The 18,894-nt window shown below is 37.5% G+C and overlaps 1 protein-coding gene across 3 annotated transcripts in view; it reads left to right on the top strand.

The window, feature by feature from the left end:
• Nucleotides 1-18,894, top strand: part of NFATC3 (nuclear factor of activated T cells 3) — a 91,892-nt gene that overhangs the window by 20,966 nt on the left and 52,032 nt on the right. For all 3 annotated transcript variants that reach the window (XM_065925602.1, XM_065925603.1, XM_065925604.1), the window contains exons 2-3: nt 10,994-12,128; nt 13,956-14,118. In XM_065925602.1, the coding sequence (XP_065781674.1) occupies nt 10,994-12,128; nt 13,956-14,118 (1,298 nt within the window). The remainder of the gene's footprint in view (nt 1-10,993; nt 12,129-13,955; nt 14,119-18,894) is intronic.

Here is an 18,894-nt window from a genome sequence, read left to right on the forward strand (position 1 = left end):
ATCTTTGAGTTTTTCTTTGAGCCTTTCATTTGTTATTTTTAATTTCTAGGGGTTCTTTCTTTTATCTTTTTAAGTAAGCATATGTTCTTGTTTTGGAGTTGCAATATCTTCTTTTTTTCCCGAGGTTGTTGAGATAGGTTTTATTGTTGAGGTTTCCATCTTACTGCATAGTCTTTTCCCTCCATATTTCTTTTTTTCTCTACTTGCCTCTGTCTTTAATGTTGAAGCTTTTCTTGGATCTTTGGTGATCTTTGGCTATTTGCTTCGTATTTTTTTTTAAATTGGGCACCAAAATCTTAATGGCAGTTCCATGATCACAAGTGACACTTGCTAACTGCAGGCCTCATTGTAGGAGTTTTGCTAGGTCAGCTGTGCTGTCAGTCTGTTGCCTGCGGAGTATAAGTCCATTGTACTATGACAAGGGAGGAAAAAGTCCTGAGGGTTTCAGTATACAAGTTTTTAGAGAGACTTTTTAGTTCATCACTCTGTTTTCTGTATGATAACTGGCTCTCAGTTATCTTGTTTTACTTCTTCAGAAAATCTCTAGCCCCTAGAGGGACTGTTGTCCAGTAGTGCAGAGTTAGGAGGTGTGTGAAACTGGGGAGGTGATTAGTGAGTCACTAAATATGTAGACTTTGTGTCAATCTTGTTTTCAACTTTGCCTTCATGTCTACTTCCAAAAGTACCTGGTAGTGTATTTCCTGATTGTTTGGATTTCTTTGCTGGAAATAAGTTTTCTCTGCACTGTTGGCTTAAGATTTAGTTTTTTCAGGTGCTAAATCAGTTACCATGTGTCCTACATTCCAGCTTCTAAAAGTTTTGTTGCCATGGTTTCATGTCCTGTTTTGTTGTTGTTTTTCTTGTGAGTTTACACCCTTAAAAAAATCCTTTTACTATCATTTAATGGAGTTTCAGTAAGGAATGGGTAAACGTGTGTTTTCAGTTCTCTGTGTGAGAGTTCTTTCGATTTGTTTTTGTTTTTTTATTGAGGTAAATTTATGTAACACTCAATTAAACATTTTGAAGATTACAGTTAAGTGGTGTTTGGTGTATTCACAGTGTTGTGCAACTATCAGTTCTGTCTAGTTTCAAAACTTTTTCATCACCTCTTGAAAACACCCCATACCATTAAGTAATCACTCCACATTTCCTCTCCTCCCCCAACCTCAGTAACCTGTAATCTGCTTTTGCGTATTCTGGAAATATCATATAAAAAGCATCATGTAATATGTGACCTTTTTAGTCTGGCTTTTTTCCCTTGGTATAATGTTTTTCAGGTTCATCCAGGTTGCAGCATCTGTTAATATTTTGCCTCTTTTTATGGTTGAATAGTATTCCATTGTATGTATACACCATAATTTACTGCCTTATTCATTCACTGATCCAGTTAGTTGTTCCATGTCCAGTTCTAACTGTTGCTTCTTGACCCACATACAGGTTTCTCAGGAGACCAGTAAGGTGACCTGGTATTCCCATCTCTTTAAGAATTTTCCACAGTTTGTTGTGATCCACATAGTCAAAGGCTTTATTGTAGTCAGTGAAGCAGAAGTAGATATTTTTCTGGAATTCCCTTGCTTTCTCCATGATCCAATGAATGCTGGCAATTGTTTTCATGACACTGGGAAAGATTGAAGGCAAGAGGAGAAGGGGGTGGCAGAAGATGAGCTGGTTAGCCTCACCTCCTCAGTGGACATGAATTTGAGCAAACTCTGGGAGATAGTGGAGGACAGAGGAGCCTGGTGTGCTGCAGTCCATGGGAGTCAAGAAGAGTCAGACACAACTTTACGACTGAATGACAACCGTTCATTGATGGTCATTTGCATCCTTTCTACCTTTGTCTGTTATGAGTAATGTTGCTATAAATATTTGTGTACAAACTTCTTTCAAGACATATGTTTGCGTTCTCTAGGGTATATACCTAGAGGTAGAATTGTTGGATCCTGTGGTAATTTTATGTTTACCTTTTTGAAGCACTGTGAATATCAGATTGTTTTCCATAGTCTCTGCACCATTTTACTTGGCCACCATTAATGTATAATGATTTCTATTTTTCCACATCCTCATCAACAGAGCACTTATTATTTTCTAAGATTTTTTTGTCTTTTTTTTTTTTTTTTTTTAATTAAAACCATTCTAGTGGGTCTGAAGTGGTATTGTGGTTTTTATTTACATTTCTTACTGACCAATGATATTGAACATCTTTTCACATGCTTGTTGACAATTTATGTATATTATTTGGAGAAATGTCTGTTCAGGTCCTTTGCCCATTTAAAAAATTGGTTGTCTTTTGGTTGTTGAGTTGTAAAGAGTTCTTTATATTTTCTGGATACTAAACCCTTATTGGAGAAGGCAGTGGCACCCCACTCCATTACTCTTGCCTGGAAAATCCCATGGACGGAGGAGCCTGGGGTCCATGGGGTCTCAAAGAGTCAGACACGACTGAGCGACTTCACTCTCACTTATCACTTTCCTTCGTTGGAGAAGGAAATGGCAACCCACTCCAGTGTTCTTGCCTGGAGAATCCCAGGGACGGGGGAGCCTGGTGGGCTGCCGTCTGTGGGGTCACACAGAGCCGGACACGACTGAAGTGACTTAGCTTAGCTTAAACCCTTATTAGATAAATGATTTGCAGATATTTTCTTCCATACTCTGATTTTCTTCACTTTATTGATAGTATCTTTTGAAGAAGAAAAGTTTTGAATTTTTATGAAATCCATTTCATCTAGTTTTTCTTTTGTTGTTCATCCTGTTAGTGTCAAATCTAAGAATCCATGCCAAACCTGAGGTTATCAGAGTATGCACCTGTGTTTGCTTCTAAGAGTTTTATGGGTTTAGCTGTTATAGTTAGGTCATTGATCCATTTTGAGTTAATTTTTGTGTGTATGATGTGAGGTGGGGTTCAACTTCATTCTTTTGTATGTGGTTATTTAGTTGTCCCAGCACTATTTGTTGAAGGGGCTATTCTTTTCCCATTGAATTGTCTTAGCACCCTTGTCAAAAATTAATTGGCCAGAACTTCTGGTCCAGTGGTTAAGAAGCTGCTTCCCAGTGCAGGGGACACAGGTTTAATCCCTGGCCTGGGAAGATTCGACAAGCTGTGGGACAACTAAGCCCTCATGCCACAATCATGGAAGCCCGCCCACCCTAGCGGCCATGTTCTGCAAGAGAAGCCACTGCAGTGAGAAGCCTGTACACTGCAACTAGAGAGAAGCCCCCACTTGCCACTAGAGAAAGCTTGCATACTGCAATGAAAACCCAGTACAGCCAAAAATAAATAAATCAATCAATAAAAATTCAGTTGGTCAGATTCTCAACATTGCTAATTGTTAGAGAAATGCAAATCAAAATTATAGTGAGATATCACTTCACACCAGTTAGAATGGCCATCATCAAAAAGTCTACAGATAATAAATACTGAAGATGGTATGGGAAAAAGGGAAGCATATTATACTGTTTGTGGGAATGTAAATTGATGCAGCCACTATGGAAAATAGTATGGAGATTCTTTAAAAAACTAAAAATAGAGTTACCATATGATCTAGCAATCCGACTACTGGACATATATCCAGAAAAGACGGAAGCTCACATTCAAAAAGGTAAATGTACCCCTATGTTCATAGTAGCTCTATTTACAATAGTCAAGGCATGGAAGCAATGGAAATGTCCATCAACAGATGTGTGGATAAAGAAGATGCAGTATGTTTAAACAATGGAATGTTACTCAGCTATAAAAGAGAATGAAATAATGTCATTTGCAACAACATGGATGGACCTAGAGATTATCATATAAAATGAACTAAGTCAGGCACAAAGTATAAATGATATCACTTATATGTGGAATCTAAAAAAAATTAGAGAAATCAGCTTATTTCCAAAACAGAGATAGAGTTACAGACATGAAAACAAATTTATGGTTACCAAAGGGGAAGGAGTGGGAAGGGTTATGTTAGGAGTTTGGGATTGACAGACAGATACCACTATATAAAAAAATAAACAAGGACCTACTATATAACACACAGAACTATATCCCATATCTTGTAATAACCTATAATGGAAAATAATCTGAAAAAGAATATGCATGTGTATAACTGAATAACTTTGCTGTACACCCGAAACTAACACAGTGTTGTAGATCAGCTGTACTTCAGTTTAAAAGGAAAACAAATACCAACTGACCATGCATTCTGTGAAGTGAAGTAAGTCAGAGAAGGACAGAGAGTGTGTGATGTCACTTATGTGGAATCTAAGAAACACAACAGATTAGTGAATACAACAAAAAGAAGCAAACTCACAGATACAGAGAACAAACTAGTGGTTGGCAGTGGCGGGGGTGGGGTGGGGTGGGGGGACAATATAGGAATGGAGGAATAGGTGGTACAAATTATTGAGTTTAAGATAAGTGCAAGAAGGTATTATACAATACAAGGGATATAGCCAGTATTTTGTAATAACTGTAAATGGAGAATAACCTTTAAAAATGGTATAAAAATTAATTGGCTCATAGATGTTTTGGGTTTATTTCTGGACTCTCAGTTCTGTTTGTTCCATTAGTTTGTATCCAATAGTTTGTATGTCTTTCCTTGTGCACTGTTTGTAGTAAGTTTTGAACTGTGAGGTGTGAGTTCTTCTGCTTTGATTTTCATTTTCAATATTATTTTGGCTGATCTAGGCCCCTTTCAGTTTCATATAAATTTGAGAATTGGTTTTTCCATTTCTGCATATAAAGCCACTGAAATTTTGGTAGAGATTGCATTGACTCTGTAGGTTTCTTTGTGAAGCATTGCAATGTTAACAACATTAAAGTCTTCCAGTTCATGAACAAGGGAAGTCTCTTACCATTTATGTAGGTTTTCTTTCATTTCTTTGAGCAATATTTTGTAGTTTTTAGTGTGCAAGTATTACCTCTTTGGTTAAATTTATTCCTAAATATTATATTTTGGACGTTGCTGTACACAGAATTCTCTTAATTTCCTTTTTGGATTGTTCTTTGCAACGTACAGAAGCACAGCTGAATTTTAGGTGTTAAAATTTTAACCTGCAACTTCCCTGAATTTGTTTATTAGCTTTAGTTGTGTTTTGTGGATTCTATGAGAGTTTCTATATATAGAATCGTGTCATTGGCAAATAGAGATAGTTTTACTTCTTCCTTTCCAAATTGGATGCTTTCTATTTTTTTTTTTTTTTTTTTTTACTGTCTAATTGCTTACTAGGATTTCCAGTACAATGTTGAATAGCAGTGGTGAAAGCTGCTGCCTTTGTCTTGTTCCTGAGTTTGGGGAGAAAGCCTCTAGTTTTTCACCGTTAAGTATGATACTAGCTGTGGGTTTTTTGTAAACACCGATGTTCATTTTAAGGACTTTCTCTCTGTTTTTAGTTTGCTGAGTATTCCCCCCCACCCCCCGCCATCATGATTGGATATTGAAATCTGTCACATGTATTTTCTGTGTCAATTCAGATGATCATGTTTTTTTTTCTTTCATTCTGGTAATGTGGCAAATGATTTTTGTATGTTGAACTATCCTTACGTTCTTGGCATAAATTCCACTTGATCCTTTTAATGTGGTGTTGGATTTGTTTAGTATTTTGTTGAGAATTTTTCCTTCTGTGTTTATAAGGGATATTGGCCTGTAGTTTTCTTGTGGTATTTTTGTCCTGCTTTGGCATCGAGGTAAAACTGGCCTCATAGAATGTTTAGGAAGTGATATCTACTCTTCTAGATTTTGGAAGAGTTTGAAAAGGATTGCTGTTAACTTTCCTCTAAATGTTTGGTAGAATTTACCAATAAAACCATGTTGTCTTGGACTTCTTTTGTTGGAAGATTTTTTTGGCTAGTGATTCAATCTCTTTACTTGATATCGATCTCTTGAGAATTTTTGTTTCTTCCAAGTCACTTTTGGTAATTTGTGTGCTTGTAAGAATTTGCCTGTTTCTTGTATATTGCCTAAGTTGCTGGTGTGCAGTTGTTCATAGTAATCTTGTTATCATAGTATTCTCACATATATTTCTACCAGTACCAGTTATAATAATATCCTAACAGAGTCCACTTAGGTGGTACTAAACTATTTTCTTAATTTTGAAAACATTCTTGCTTGAAGTTGTTCCATGCAAACTATTCATGCGTGCGTGCTCAGTCACTAAGTTGTGTCCAACTCTTTGCACCCCATGGACTGTATGTCGCCCACTAGGCTCCTGTGTCCATGGGACTTCGAAGGCAAGAATACTGGCATGGGTCGCCATTTGCTTCTCCAAGGGATCTTCCCGACTCAGGGAATAGAACCTGTTTCTCTGGCATCTCCTTGCATTGGCAGGCAGATTCTTTACCACTGAGCCACCTGGGAAGCTTATGCAAACTATTCATAGGAGGCTAATAATTCTTCAGTAAACTCTGCATTGAGTCTTCGAGTAAATAATGAATAAGTAGAATCAGTAACATTGGGTTACACGTCAGGAGCCAAGGAAAACCTTGGAACTTTTTGCCTTGTTTTGTAATTGCTTCTTGTTGCTACCAGTGTTTTCAGTCTTTCAGTCATTCTTGCTGATGGTCTTTACCAGTTTATTTTCTCTGACATTTCTTCAGTCACAGCAATCAGACACAGATTCACCATTCGTAAATGGCTTTCTTTGCCTACCTGACAAGTGAACCATTCAGAAACTTTATTTGCTTATAGCCTCATTTTAACCTTTTCTTCTTGTGAAGAAATCTTGCTGTAATAAGATATTCTGTTTTTTTCTGATTTTTTTTTTTCTTTTGTTTTCCTGTACGTTGGGAGTATTGTGGTGAATGCTTACTGGTCATGCTGATGTATAGGGTATTCTTACAGCACAGCCATAATGTTATTGCACAATAAACATGATGATTTGCCCTCTAATTTGATAAGAAAATAGCCCACACTCCATTGTGCCTTAGAAGCATGGCATTCAATTTGAAGTCCACTCTTCTCTTTCCTGTTTTTTTTTTTAGTGATACCTATGCACTGACAAGTTTTTTGTTTTTTTTTTTTACTTCCCGTCTGCCCGGATTTCTTTTTCTTTTCTTTTTTCTTTTTTTTTTTAGTATTATTTGGGTGCATTGAGTCTTAGCTGTGACATGCAGGATCTTTCGTTGTGGGGCGCTGACTCTCTAGTTGTGGTACATGGGCTCCAGAGAGCTCAGGCTCAGTAGTTGTGACATGTTCAAGCTTAGTCGCTCTGCGGCAGGTGGAATCTCAGTTCCCTCACCAGGGATCAGACCTGTATCCTCTGCATTGCAAGGTGGTTTCTTAACCACTGGACCACCAGGAAGTCCTTGCACTGGTAAGTTTTTAAAACTGTTGCAGTACATCAGTATGCATTGCACTCAGAATGCTGTCCACTTTGTCACAGCAATTTGCTAGTGCATCAAGTAACAGTGGGAAACATCTCTCACAGCTCCTCAACCCTACCATTGTTCTGTAAGATTACCCATAGGCTCTATGTAAATGAATGAGCATGGTTATATTCCAATAAAGCTTTATTTGTGGATACCAGAATTTGAATTTCATATTATTTTGTGTCATTAAACAATATTATTTTGACTTTTTTCCAACCATTTGAAAGCCATTCTTAGCTTGTAGCCCGTGCAGAAATAGATGGTAGGCCAGGTTTGGCCTGTGGGCTGTATTCTGCCAGCGCCTGCTTTACAGTTTAAATACATTTGTAGGCAACTTGTGTTGCCCAGATTACTGCATGCTTGCCTGGGGCCCCCTGGTGGCTGAAGGGAGCAAATAAGTCTTGAGATGGTCAAATTTCTGAAGCGCCATGAATTTGAGAATTCTAGAGTTGGAAATCTAGATGTAGAACTATTTATCATAGGGAGATTGTAGTGGCCACTCTTATCATTTCCAGAATGTGGGCTTTGGTGACACTTAGGAAAAAAGATAAAACAGCACTCCCCGAAATTTTGTATGCAAATCTCAACAGTGCTTTAAGACATCATTCTGATATAAAAATATGTCTCTTCATCTGCAGTTTATTTGTGTGAAGGATGTGAATTTCAGCATTATTCAACACAAAATGGCACTGGTACAATAATTACATTTGAATGAACACATATCTTCCAAGGGTAACTTTATTCTCTTTTCACTCATCCGTTTTTTTTCCCACTCAAAGGCTTCAAGTTTAATATATTGATAATTTTTGCTACTTTATTAAGTACATTTCTAAGTAAAACTGGGTTTTGTTTTAACTATGAGAGTATGGTAGTAAGAATTCAGTGACTTTGTATAGTTGAGTGCTGCTGTCTTGCTTTGAACTAGGGTACGAGCAGTTTTTTGTGTTTTTGTTTTTAAAATTTTAGTAAACTATACATAGCATAAAATCTACCATCTTAGCCGTTTATAAGTATATAGTTTAGTAGCATTAAGTATAATCCCATTTTTATGCAGTTACAGGGGTGAGTTTTTTTAATCTGCCATTTTAAATTCTTGATCCAAAAAAATGAAACCCTCTTGTTCTGGTCAGTCCTAGGTCTACTGTAGTATCTAGGAATGAAATTATCCTCAAATATAGTAGAGATCATGTCATTCCCTTTTTAAAACTTTGGTGGTTTATATTATCCTTAGAATAATATTTAAACTCTTTACCATGATCCTTCTAGGTTTTGCCTCTCTCAGTTTCCCCTTTCGGTTGTTAGCTAGCTCTAGCATAGTTGGGCCTTTCATTTCCTCAGAGAAGCCAGCTCGCTGTTTGCTTGTGCTGCACAGCGGCGTTGGAGCTGCCCTGGTGCTGAAGCTTGTATACCCCTGCCTCTCCACCACCACCACCTCCCTTTTCTTTGCTTGCTGGTTCCTGTGCTGTCTTCTCAGAAAGGCCATCCCAGTACTCTCTGTAAAATAGGTTCCTTCTTTAGACTGTTTCCCCCTACTTAGTAATACTTATAATTTTTGTTTTTGTCAATCTCCTAACCTATCCAAATTAACTTCCCCTCCTACTTACTCCATTCTCCTTACTCTCTTTCATTTTTCCTTATAGCAAATATAACCATCTGACATTTTACTAGAATGTAAGTTCTAAGAGAATGGGGACTTTGTTTTGTTTACTCATGTTTTCAGTGTCTACAACATGTCTGCTATATAGTACCTACTCGAAAAATATTTAACTGAATGATCACATTACTTTTGGCTTTAGGGCAAAATACACATAGATGATTGAAAAGTGAGTAGGACAGAGTTAGGACTGGCAAAATGGGAATGTGGAAAGAAACTGTTCTTGAACTGAAGAAATAACCAATACTGTTCTACCTTTGGACCTTGTGTTATTGTTGAATGATAAATATCACCCTCCCCTTCAGCTATTTTTGAGTTCAGTTTTCTGTCTTTTGCAGCCTGCAAGCATTGTATTTCATACAGAATCATTTCAATCCTAAATAGCACTAAATTAAAAAAAAAAAAACTTTATTGTCCACACCACGCAGCCAACCAGAGATCAAACCCATACTCCCTGCATTGGAAGTATGGAGTTTTAACCCCTGGACCACCAGGGAATTCTCTAAATTACACCAAATTTAAAAATAACATCTTGATTGAAGAAACTGATTCTTCTGTCCCTCCAGTGTTGCACTTGCCAACATTCATTGGATCATAGAGAAAGCAAGGGAATTCCAGAAAAACATCTGCTTCATTGACTACAAGAAAGCCTTTGACTATATGGATCACAACAAACTGGAATATTCTTGAAGAGATGGAAACACCAGACTACCTTACCAGTCTCCTGAGAAACCTGTATGTGGGTCTAGAAGCAACAGTTAGAACCTTACATGGGACAGCTGACTGGTTTGACTTTGGGAAAGGAATATGTCAAGGCTGTATATTATCACTGCTTATTTAACTTACATGCAAAATACATCATGCGAAATGCCAAGCTGGATAAATCACAAGCTGAAATCAGGAATGCTGGGAAAAGTGTCAAAACCCTCAGATATGCAGATTATACCACTCTAATGGCAGAAAACAAAGAGGAACTAAAGAGCCTGTTGATGAAGGTGAAAGAAGAGAGTGAGAAAGTTGGCTTAAAACTCAGCAGTCAAAAAACTGAGATCATGGCATCCAGTCCCATCACTTCATGGTAAATAGAAGGGCAAAAGTGGAGGCAGTGACAGATTTTATTCTCTTGGGCTCCAAAGTCACTGCGGACGTGGACGGTGACTGCAGTCAATAAATTAAAAGACGCTTGCTCCTTGGAAGGAAAGCTTTGACAAACCTAGACATCATACTAAAAAGCGAAGACATTGCTTTGTCAGCAAAGGTCCATATAGTCAAATCTACTGGTTTTTCCAGTAGTCATGTATGCATGTGAGAGTTGGATCATAAGAAAGGCTGAGCACCAAAGAGTTGATGCTTTTGAAGTGTTGTGCTTGAGAAGACTCTTGAGAGTTCCATGGTTTGCAAGGAGATCAAACCAGTCAATCCTAAAGGAAATGAACCTTGAATAGTCATTGAAAGGGCTGATGCTGAAGCTGAAGCTCCAGTACTTTGGCCACCTGATACCCAGAGCTGACTCATTGGAAAAGACCCTGATCCTTTCCGTTAATAAACTGGTGTGGATAGTTACAATTAAAAACTTTTCAAAAACTCTGCTTTATCCTTTATTTACTTCATTTTAATCTGCTGACTCCAGATGAGGCTGACTTTATATGATTATATCATTATATAGTTTTGTGGATATTTTTTAGAATTATGAATGTGATTGTTTCTTTTATAAAAGCATTTATTGTTTTCAGATTCTCAATTTTAGAAAAATGTGGAAATAAAAAGAAAAAATTGGATAAAACATGATAATTGCATGTATCCACAGATACATTAAAACACACAGACTCACCACTCTTTAGTGGAGCTAATGATGTACATTTTTTGTTCCACTCTCTTCTCTCAAGATTATTATTATTTACATTCTCATCTAGTAATTTATACAGCTAAAATTTCTAATTTCTTGTTTTGTTAATTATTTTTCTTTTTTGCTCCCCCCCCAACCCCCATAGATCTTGAGCCAGATGATTGTGCATCCATTTACATCTTTAATGTAGATCCACCTCCATCTACTTTAAACTCACCACTTTGCTTACCACATCATGGATTACCGTCTCACTCTTCTGTTTTGTCACCATCGTTTCAGCTCCAAGGTCACAAAAACTATGAAGGGACTTGTGAAATTCCTGAATCTAAATACAGCCCATTAAGTGGTCCCAAACCCTTTGAGTGCCCAAGTATTCAAATTACATCCATCTCTCCTAACTGTCATCAAGAAATTGATGCTCATGAAGATGACCTACACATAAATGACCCAGAAAGGGAATATTTGGAAAGGCCTTCTAGAGATCATCTCTATCTTCCTCTTGAGCCATCCTACCGGGATTCTTCCCTTAGTCCTAGTCCTGCCAGTAGCATCTCTTCTAGGAGCTGGTTTTCAGATGCGTCTTCTTGTGAATCTCTTTCACATATTTATGATGATGTGGATTCGGAGTTGAATGAAGCTGCTGCGCGGTTTACTCTCGGATCCCCTCTGACTTCTCCTGGTGGCTCTCCAGGAGGCTGCCCTGGAGAAGAGTCCTGGCATCAACAATATGGACTTGGACATTCCTTGTCACCTAGGCAATCTCCTTGCCACTCTCCTAGATCTAGTATCACTGATGAGAATTGGCTGAGCCCCAGGCCAGCCTCAGGACCCTCATCAAGGCCTACTTCCCCTTGTGGGAAACGGCGGCACTCTAGTGCTGAGGTTTGTTACGCTGGGTCCCTTTCACCACATCATTCGCCTGTTCCTTCTCCTGGTCACTCCCCCAGGGGAAGTGTAACAGAAGATACCTGGCTCAATGCTCCTGTCCAGGGTGGATCAGGCCTTGGCTCTGCGATTTTTCCATTTCAGTACTGTGCAGAAACTGATATTCCTCTGAAAACACGGAAGACTTCTGAAGATCAAGCTCTCGTACTACCAGGAAAATTAGAGCTCTGTTCAGATGACCAAGGGAATCTTTCACCATCGCGGGAAACTTCAATAGATGATGGCCTTGGATCTCAGTATCCTTTAAAGAAAGATTCATCTGGTGACCAATTTCTTTCAGTTCCTTCACCCTTTACCTGGAGCAAACCAAAGCCTGGTCACACCCCTATATTTCGGTGAGTTGATGGAAATGACTGATGGTCATTTTTCATGTTTATGTTTATTGGTGGCATGTAATTACTATGTTATCTTTGTAGAATAATTTGACCATCTCTCTGCCTTTTTTTTCTTTAGTTTCTTCCAGACAACTTAAAAGACCACATTTATTTTCCTTTTAGTCTTAAAAGTGTCTTTAAATAGGCTAAAGTTATAATTTTAAAAGTGTATAATGAATTGTAAATAATAACAAATTGCATTAGAAGCCCTAGAATGAATTTGTTTTTCAGAATGAATTTTCTTATCCACTAAAGCTTCTTGTAAAAGATAATAGTGTAAATTAAATTACTGATTATTCCCACTTAGGGATAAGGTTTATATTATATATATATATTTTTTTGAATTTTTATATTTTTAAGAACTCAATATACAAGTGAAATTTGGCTTTTTTATTTTGTGACAAGTGTTTTTTTTTTTTTTTTCTATAATTTATTTTGTCTTTAGACTTCATATAAATTTGTGATTTTTGTTGTTGGTTTAGAGGAATTTTTAAATTTTATATATTCAAATTTGTCTTTTCCTTCACAGCTTTTAGATTTTATGTTATATTTGAAAGCCTGTCCCACTCTAAAATAACTGCAAATAAAGAGAAAATCTAACTTTCACATTTCTAATTTTTATGTATAATTTTTATAATATATGTATGTAACATATATACTGTTTGTATTTGTACATATGTATATATTTTCGAATCTTGAGTCCAGCTAAGGACTGAAGACTGTTGTAATGACTGTTTTCTAAATGGCTTATCAGTTATCACAGTGCCATTTTTAGAATCAATCTAATCTATAATTGATTAGGGAAGACAAGTTATCGTGTGTTAAATCCCCACACAGAGGTGGGTCTGTTTACTTTTTTAAAAAATACTTTGTTATTGGTACAAATGTTTATTTCTGAATCTAGATATTTAGAAAATTATAATGTGGAATTATGGTATTGAAGACTCCTTTGAACCCATCACTTTGCTTCTGAAAATTATCTTAATCTTTTTAGGGATTTGCTTAAACAAGTGCAGAAACTTGCTGAGAGTTGATGAAGTTGAGTTGTTTTAGACTAATAAAAATTAGTACCATTGAGCTTCAGAATAGCTGGTAATGCTAGGCCGAGGATATTAAGGGAAGCAATGAAATAACTTAGAAATTTACTGTAGGCATGGTAGCATTCAAAGGTAGAAAAGACGTGTAAAGTCTTATTTCAGCAATTATTAAGGTATTTTTTAAAATAGAAGATATTACTTTTTAATACAAATCATTCTAGCTTTGGGTCCATTAATATTTGACCAATAGACTTAGAAGTTGTTTTTTTTTCTAATTCCATATTTTCATTGTTAACGTATCTAAATGAACCTGTCCCCTTTAAGCTATTTAAAAATTGTTTTGATTGTTTTAGTGGTTATACACACAGTTGAGAAATAGTTGCAGTTTTATGGAAATTTTTATTTTTAATGAAATATTAGAATTTGTCCTTTTTTTAAAAAAAGAATAGAAACCAAAAAATAAAATTGATTTTATTATCAGGTTAATTATTTTTAAAACACCCTCTGTATCCAGTGTTACAACTTATTAAGTGAAGTTTTGTGTTTTTTTTCTTTTTCTTTCTTTTTATTTTTTTTTTAATTTTTTTTTTTTCAGTGGGTTTTGTTCTTTTTCTTTAAATTTTATTTTTTAAATACTTTACTTCAAAGATCACAGGAAGAAATGTTGGTGCCTTCAAAGAAATATTTTGAATCACTGATTGGCTGGCAATAATAGCATGGTGAAATGCATCTTTGTGTGTTTTGTTTGTAGCACATCTTCCTTACCTCCACTAGACTGGCCTTTACCAGCTCATTTTGGACAATGTGAACTGAAAATAGAAGTGCAACCTAAAACTCATCACCGAGCCCATTATGAAACTGAAGGTAGCCGAGGAGCAGTTAAAGCATCTACTGGGGGACATCCTGTTGTGAAGGTATGAGATTTTAGGGGTGTGTTTCACAGATGCCATATATCTGTTGTTGGTAGGGTCCATTCAGTCAGGTACTGCTGAGCCTGAAGAGAGAAAATTTTCAAACCTGAAAAGCTTCCATTAAGGTTTTGTGTCTTTGTTGATACAGTTGCACTTCTGCATTGTGGGTTTTTTTTTTGGCTAGGCTAAAAGATATTCTTACTGAACTGACTCTTACAGCTAGTAAAACTCTAGAGAAAGAGATCAGATTTATGGTTACCAGAGGCAGGGGGTTAGAAGATGGGGAATGGATGAGGGTAGTCAAAAGATATGAACTTTCAGTTAAAAGATTAGTGGTGGGGATGTAATGTATAGTATGGTGACTAGTTAACACCTATTGTATGCTGTGTTTGAGAGTTGCTAGGAGAGTAGATCCTCAAGTTCTCATCACAAGAAACACCCTCCCCCCATATAACTATAAGAAGTCATGGATGTTAATGAAATTTATCATGGTAGTAAGTTTGCAATATATGTAAAAATATATGTAAATCAAGCAATTATGCTGTGTACCTTAAAATTTCAGTTCACTTCTGTCGCTCAGTTGTGTCCGACTCTTTGCGACCCCATGAACCACAGCACGCCAGGCCTCCCTGTCCATCACCAACTCCCAGAGTTTACTCAAACTCATGTCCTTTGAGTCGGTGATGCCATCCAGTCATCTCATCCTCTGTCGTCCCCTTCTCCTCCTGCCCCAAACCCCTCCCAGTATCAGGGTCTTTTCCAATGAGTCAACTCTTCTCATCAGGTGGCCAAAGTATTGGAGTTTCAGCTTCAGCATCAGTCCTTCCAATGAACACCCAGGACTGATCTCTTTTAGGATGGACTGCTTGGATCTCCCTGCAGTCCAAGGGACTCTGAAGAGTCTTCTCCAACACCACAGTTCAAAAGCATCAATTTTTCGGCGCTCAGCTTTTAAATGGACCTTTGTTGACAAAGTAATGTCTCTGCTTTTTAATATGCTGTCTAGGTTGGTCATAACTTTCAATACTGTATGCCAATTATAGCTCAATAAAACTGAAAGAAAAAGATCAGGAAAACTCAGCATAGGAATTTTACCTTTTGTTATTAGAGCTTTAGTTTACTCTTAAATGAGAGCTTAATTTAGGAGAAGGATTCGTTGCTTCATTCTTTTATCTTTTTTTTTTTTTTAAGCCACACCACGCAGCTTCCGGGGTCTTAGTTCTCTGACTAGGGATTGAACCAGGGCCCTGGCAGTGAAAACACTAAGTCTTAGCCACTAGCCCACCAGGAAATTCCCCATTTCTTGTGTCTTTAACTTTTCTTCAGTTCAGTTCAGTCGCTCAGTTGTGTCTGACTCTTTGCGACCCCATGGACTACAGCACGCTAAGCTTCCCTGTCCATCACCAACTTCCAGAGCTTGCTCAAACTCACATCCATCGAGTCAGTGATGCTCTCCAACCGTCTCATCCTCTGTTGTCCCCTTCTCCTCCTACCTTCAATCTTTCCTAGCATCAGGGTCTTATCCAATGAATCAGTTCTTCTCATCAGGTGGCCAAAGTATTGGAGTTTCAGCTTCAGCATCAGTCCTTCCAATGAATATTCAGGACTGATTTCCTTTAGGATGGACTGGTTGGATCTCCTTGCAGTCCAAGGGACTCTCAAGAGTCTATTCCAACACCACAGTTCAAAAGCATCAATTCTTCAGCACTCAGCTTTCTTTATAGTCCAACTCTCACATCCATATATGACTACTGGAAAAACCATAGCTTTGACTAGGTGGACCTTTGTTGGCAGAGTAATGCCTCTGCTTTTTAATATGCTGTCTAGGTTGGTCATAGCTTTCCTTCCAAGGAGCAAGCATTTTTTAATTTCATGACTGTAGTCACCATCTGCAGTGATTTTAGAGCCCAAGAAAAGAAAGTCTGTCACTATTTCGATTATTTCTCTATCTATTTGCCATGAAGTGATGGGACTGGACACCATGATCTTCGTTCTTTGAATGTTGAATTTTAAGCCAGCTTTTTCACTCTCCTCTTCTACCTTCATCAAAGGACCCTTTAGTTCCTCTTCACTTTGTGCCATAAAGGTGGTGTCATCTGAGTATCTGAGGTTATTGACATTTCTCCCAGCAATCTTGATTCCATCTGTGCTTCATCCTGTCCCGCATTTCACACAGTATGCTGTGCATATAAGTTAAAAAGCAAGGTGACAGTATACAGCTTTGACGTACTCCTTTCCCAGTTTGGAACCAGTCTGTTATTCCATGTCCAGTTCTAACTGTTGCTTCTTGACCTGCATACAGACTTCTCAGGAGGCAGATAAGGTGGTCTGGTATTCCCATCTCTTGAAGAATTTTTCTGAGTGAGTTGTGATCCACACAGTCAAAGGCTTTGACATAGTCAGTGAAGCAGAAGTAGATGTTTTTCTGGAACTCTCTTGCTTTTTCTATGATCCAGCCAATGTTAGCAATTTGATCCCTGGTTCCTCTGCCTTTTCTAAATCCAGCTTTAACATCTGGAAGTTCTCAGTTCACATACTGTTGAAGTCTGGCTTGGAGAATTTTGAGCATTGCTTTGCTAGCGTGTGAGATGAATGCAGTTGTGCAGTAGCTTGAACATTCTTTGGCATTGTGTGTCTTTGGGATTGGAATGAAAACTGAGCTTTTTCAGTCCTGTGGCCACTGCTGCGTTTTCTGTATTTGCTGGCATACTGAGTGCATCATTAACAGCATCATCTATTAGGATTTGAAATAGCTTAACTGGAATTTCATCACCTCCACTAGCTTTGTTTGTAGTGATGCTTCCTAAGGCCCACTTGACTTCGCATTCCAGGATGTCTGGCTCTAGTTGTATGATCACATCATGGTTATGTAGGTCATTAAGATCTTTTTTGCATAGTTCTTATGTGTATTTTTATCACCTCTTCTTAATATCTTCTGCTTCTGTTAGGTCCATTCCATTTCTGTCCTTTATTGTACCCATCTTTGCATGAAAATATTCCCTTGGTATCTCTAATTTTCTCAAAAAGATCTCTAGTCTTGCCCATTCTAGTGTTTTCCTCTATTTTTTTGCATTGTTCACTTAGGAAGGCTTTCTTATTTCTCCTTGCCCTTCTTTAGAACTCTGCATTCAAAAAAAAAAAAAACAACTCTGCATTCAGATGGATATATCTTTCCTTTTCGCCTTTGCCTTTCACTTCTCAGCTAAGTTCTCCTCAGACAACCATTTTGCCTTTTTGCATCTCTTTTTCTTGGGGATGGTTTTGATCACCACCTCCTGTACAGTGTCATGAACCTCCATCCATAGTTCTTCAGGCACTCTGGGTATCAGATCTAATCCCTTGAATTTATTTGTCACTTCCAGTGTATAATCGTAAGGGATTTTATTTAGGTCATAACTGAATGGTCTGATGGTTTTCCCTACTTTCTGCAGTTTAAGTCTGAATTTTACAATAAGGAGTTCATGATGTGAGCCATTGTCAGTTCCCAGTCTTGTTTTTGATGTCTGTATAGAGCTTCTCCATCTTCCGCTGCAAAGAATATAATCAGTCTGATTTCGGTATTGACCATCTGGTGATGTCCATGTGTAGAGTCATCTCTTATGTTGTTGCAAGAGGATGTTTGTTATGACTAGTGCTTTCTCTTGGCCAAACTCTGTTAGCCTTTGCCCTGCTTCATTTTGTACTCCAAGGCCAAAGCCTGTTATTCCAGGTATCTCTTGACTTCCTACTTTTGCCACCCAGTCCCCTATGATGAGAAGGATATCTTTTTATGGTGTTAGTTCTAGAAGTTCTTATAGGTCATCATAGAACTTTGTAGGTCATCATAGAAAGTCAAGAAATTGACTTCTCTTACCAGTAGAAAAATTATTTCCAAGTGCTTAAATGAATTTCCTACCCCCAAATAAGGGAAGGGACAATTCCCTGGCCATCCAGTGGCTAGGACTTGGTATTTCCATTGCCATTGCCCCAGGTTCAATCCCTGGCCAGGGAGCTAAGATCCCAGAATCCATGTGACAACGGCCAAAAAAAAAAAAAAGGATTCCCTAAGAATTTTATAGTTTAAATCATACAATGTTTAGGTCTTTTCTCAATTTGAGCTAATTTTTGTATATGGTGTTAGGTGTGGCTCCAACTATATTCTTTTGCATGTAGGTACCTAGTTTTCTCAGCATTTTTTGTTGAAAAGAGGCCTTTCCTCGTTGAATGTTAAAAATCATTCCTAGTGATCCGGCGGTTAGGGCTCAGCTCTTTCACTGCTGGGGCCCAGGTTCAGTCCTTGTTTGGAGAAATAAGATTCTGCAAGCTGTGTGGCATGGCCAAAAACAAAACTGAAAAAAAAAATCATTTGACCATATGTGCAAGAGTTCATTTCTAGGCTCTCTATTCTATCCCATTGGTCTTGATGTCTGTCTTTATGCTAGTCCCACAGTATTTTGATTACAGTAGCTTTATAGTAAGTTTTGAAATCTAAGAGTGGATGTATTCACCCTTGTTTTTGAAAATTGTTTTGGCTATTCAGGGTCTGTTGAAATTCCATATGACTTCTGGGATAGATTTTTCTATTTCTGTAAAAATAACTTTGAGATTTTTATGCAGCTTGCATTGAATTTGTCGATTGCTTTAGGTAGTATTGTTCCAGTTCTTGAGCATAGGAATTTTTTCTATTTATTCATGTCTTTAATTTTTTTCAGCAATGTTTTGTAGTTTTCATAGTGTTGATTCCTGGATATTTTATTCTTTTTGGTGCCATTGTAAATGGAATTGTTTTTGCAATTTCCT

The sequence above is a fragment of the Muntiacus reevesi genome, chromosome 2 (assembly GCF_963930625.1).
Source record: "Muntiacus reevesi chromosome 2, mMunRee1.1, whole genome shotgun sequence".
In the NCBI taxonomy this organism is placed as follows: Eukaryota; Metazoa; Chordata; class Mammalia; order Artiodactyla; family Cervidae; genus Muntiacus; species Muntiacus reevesi.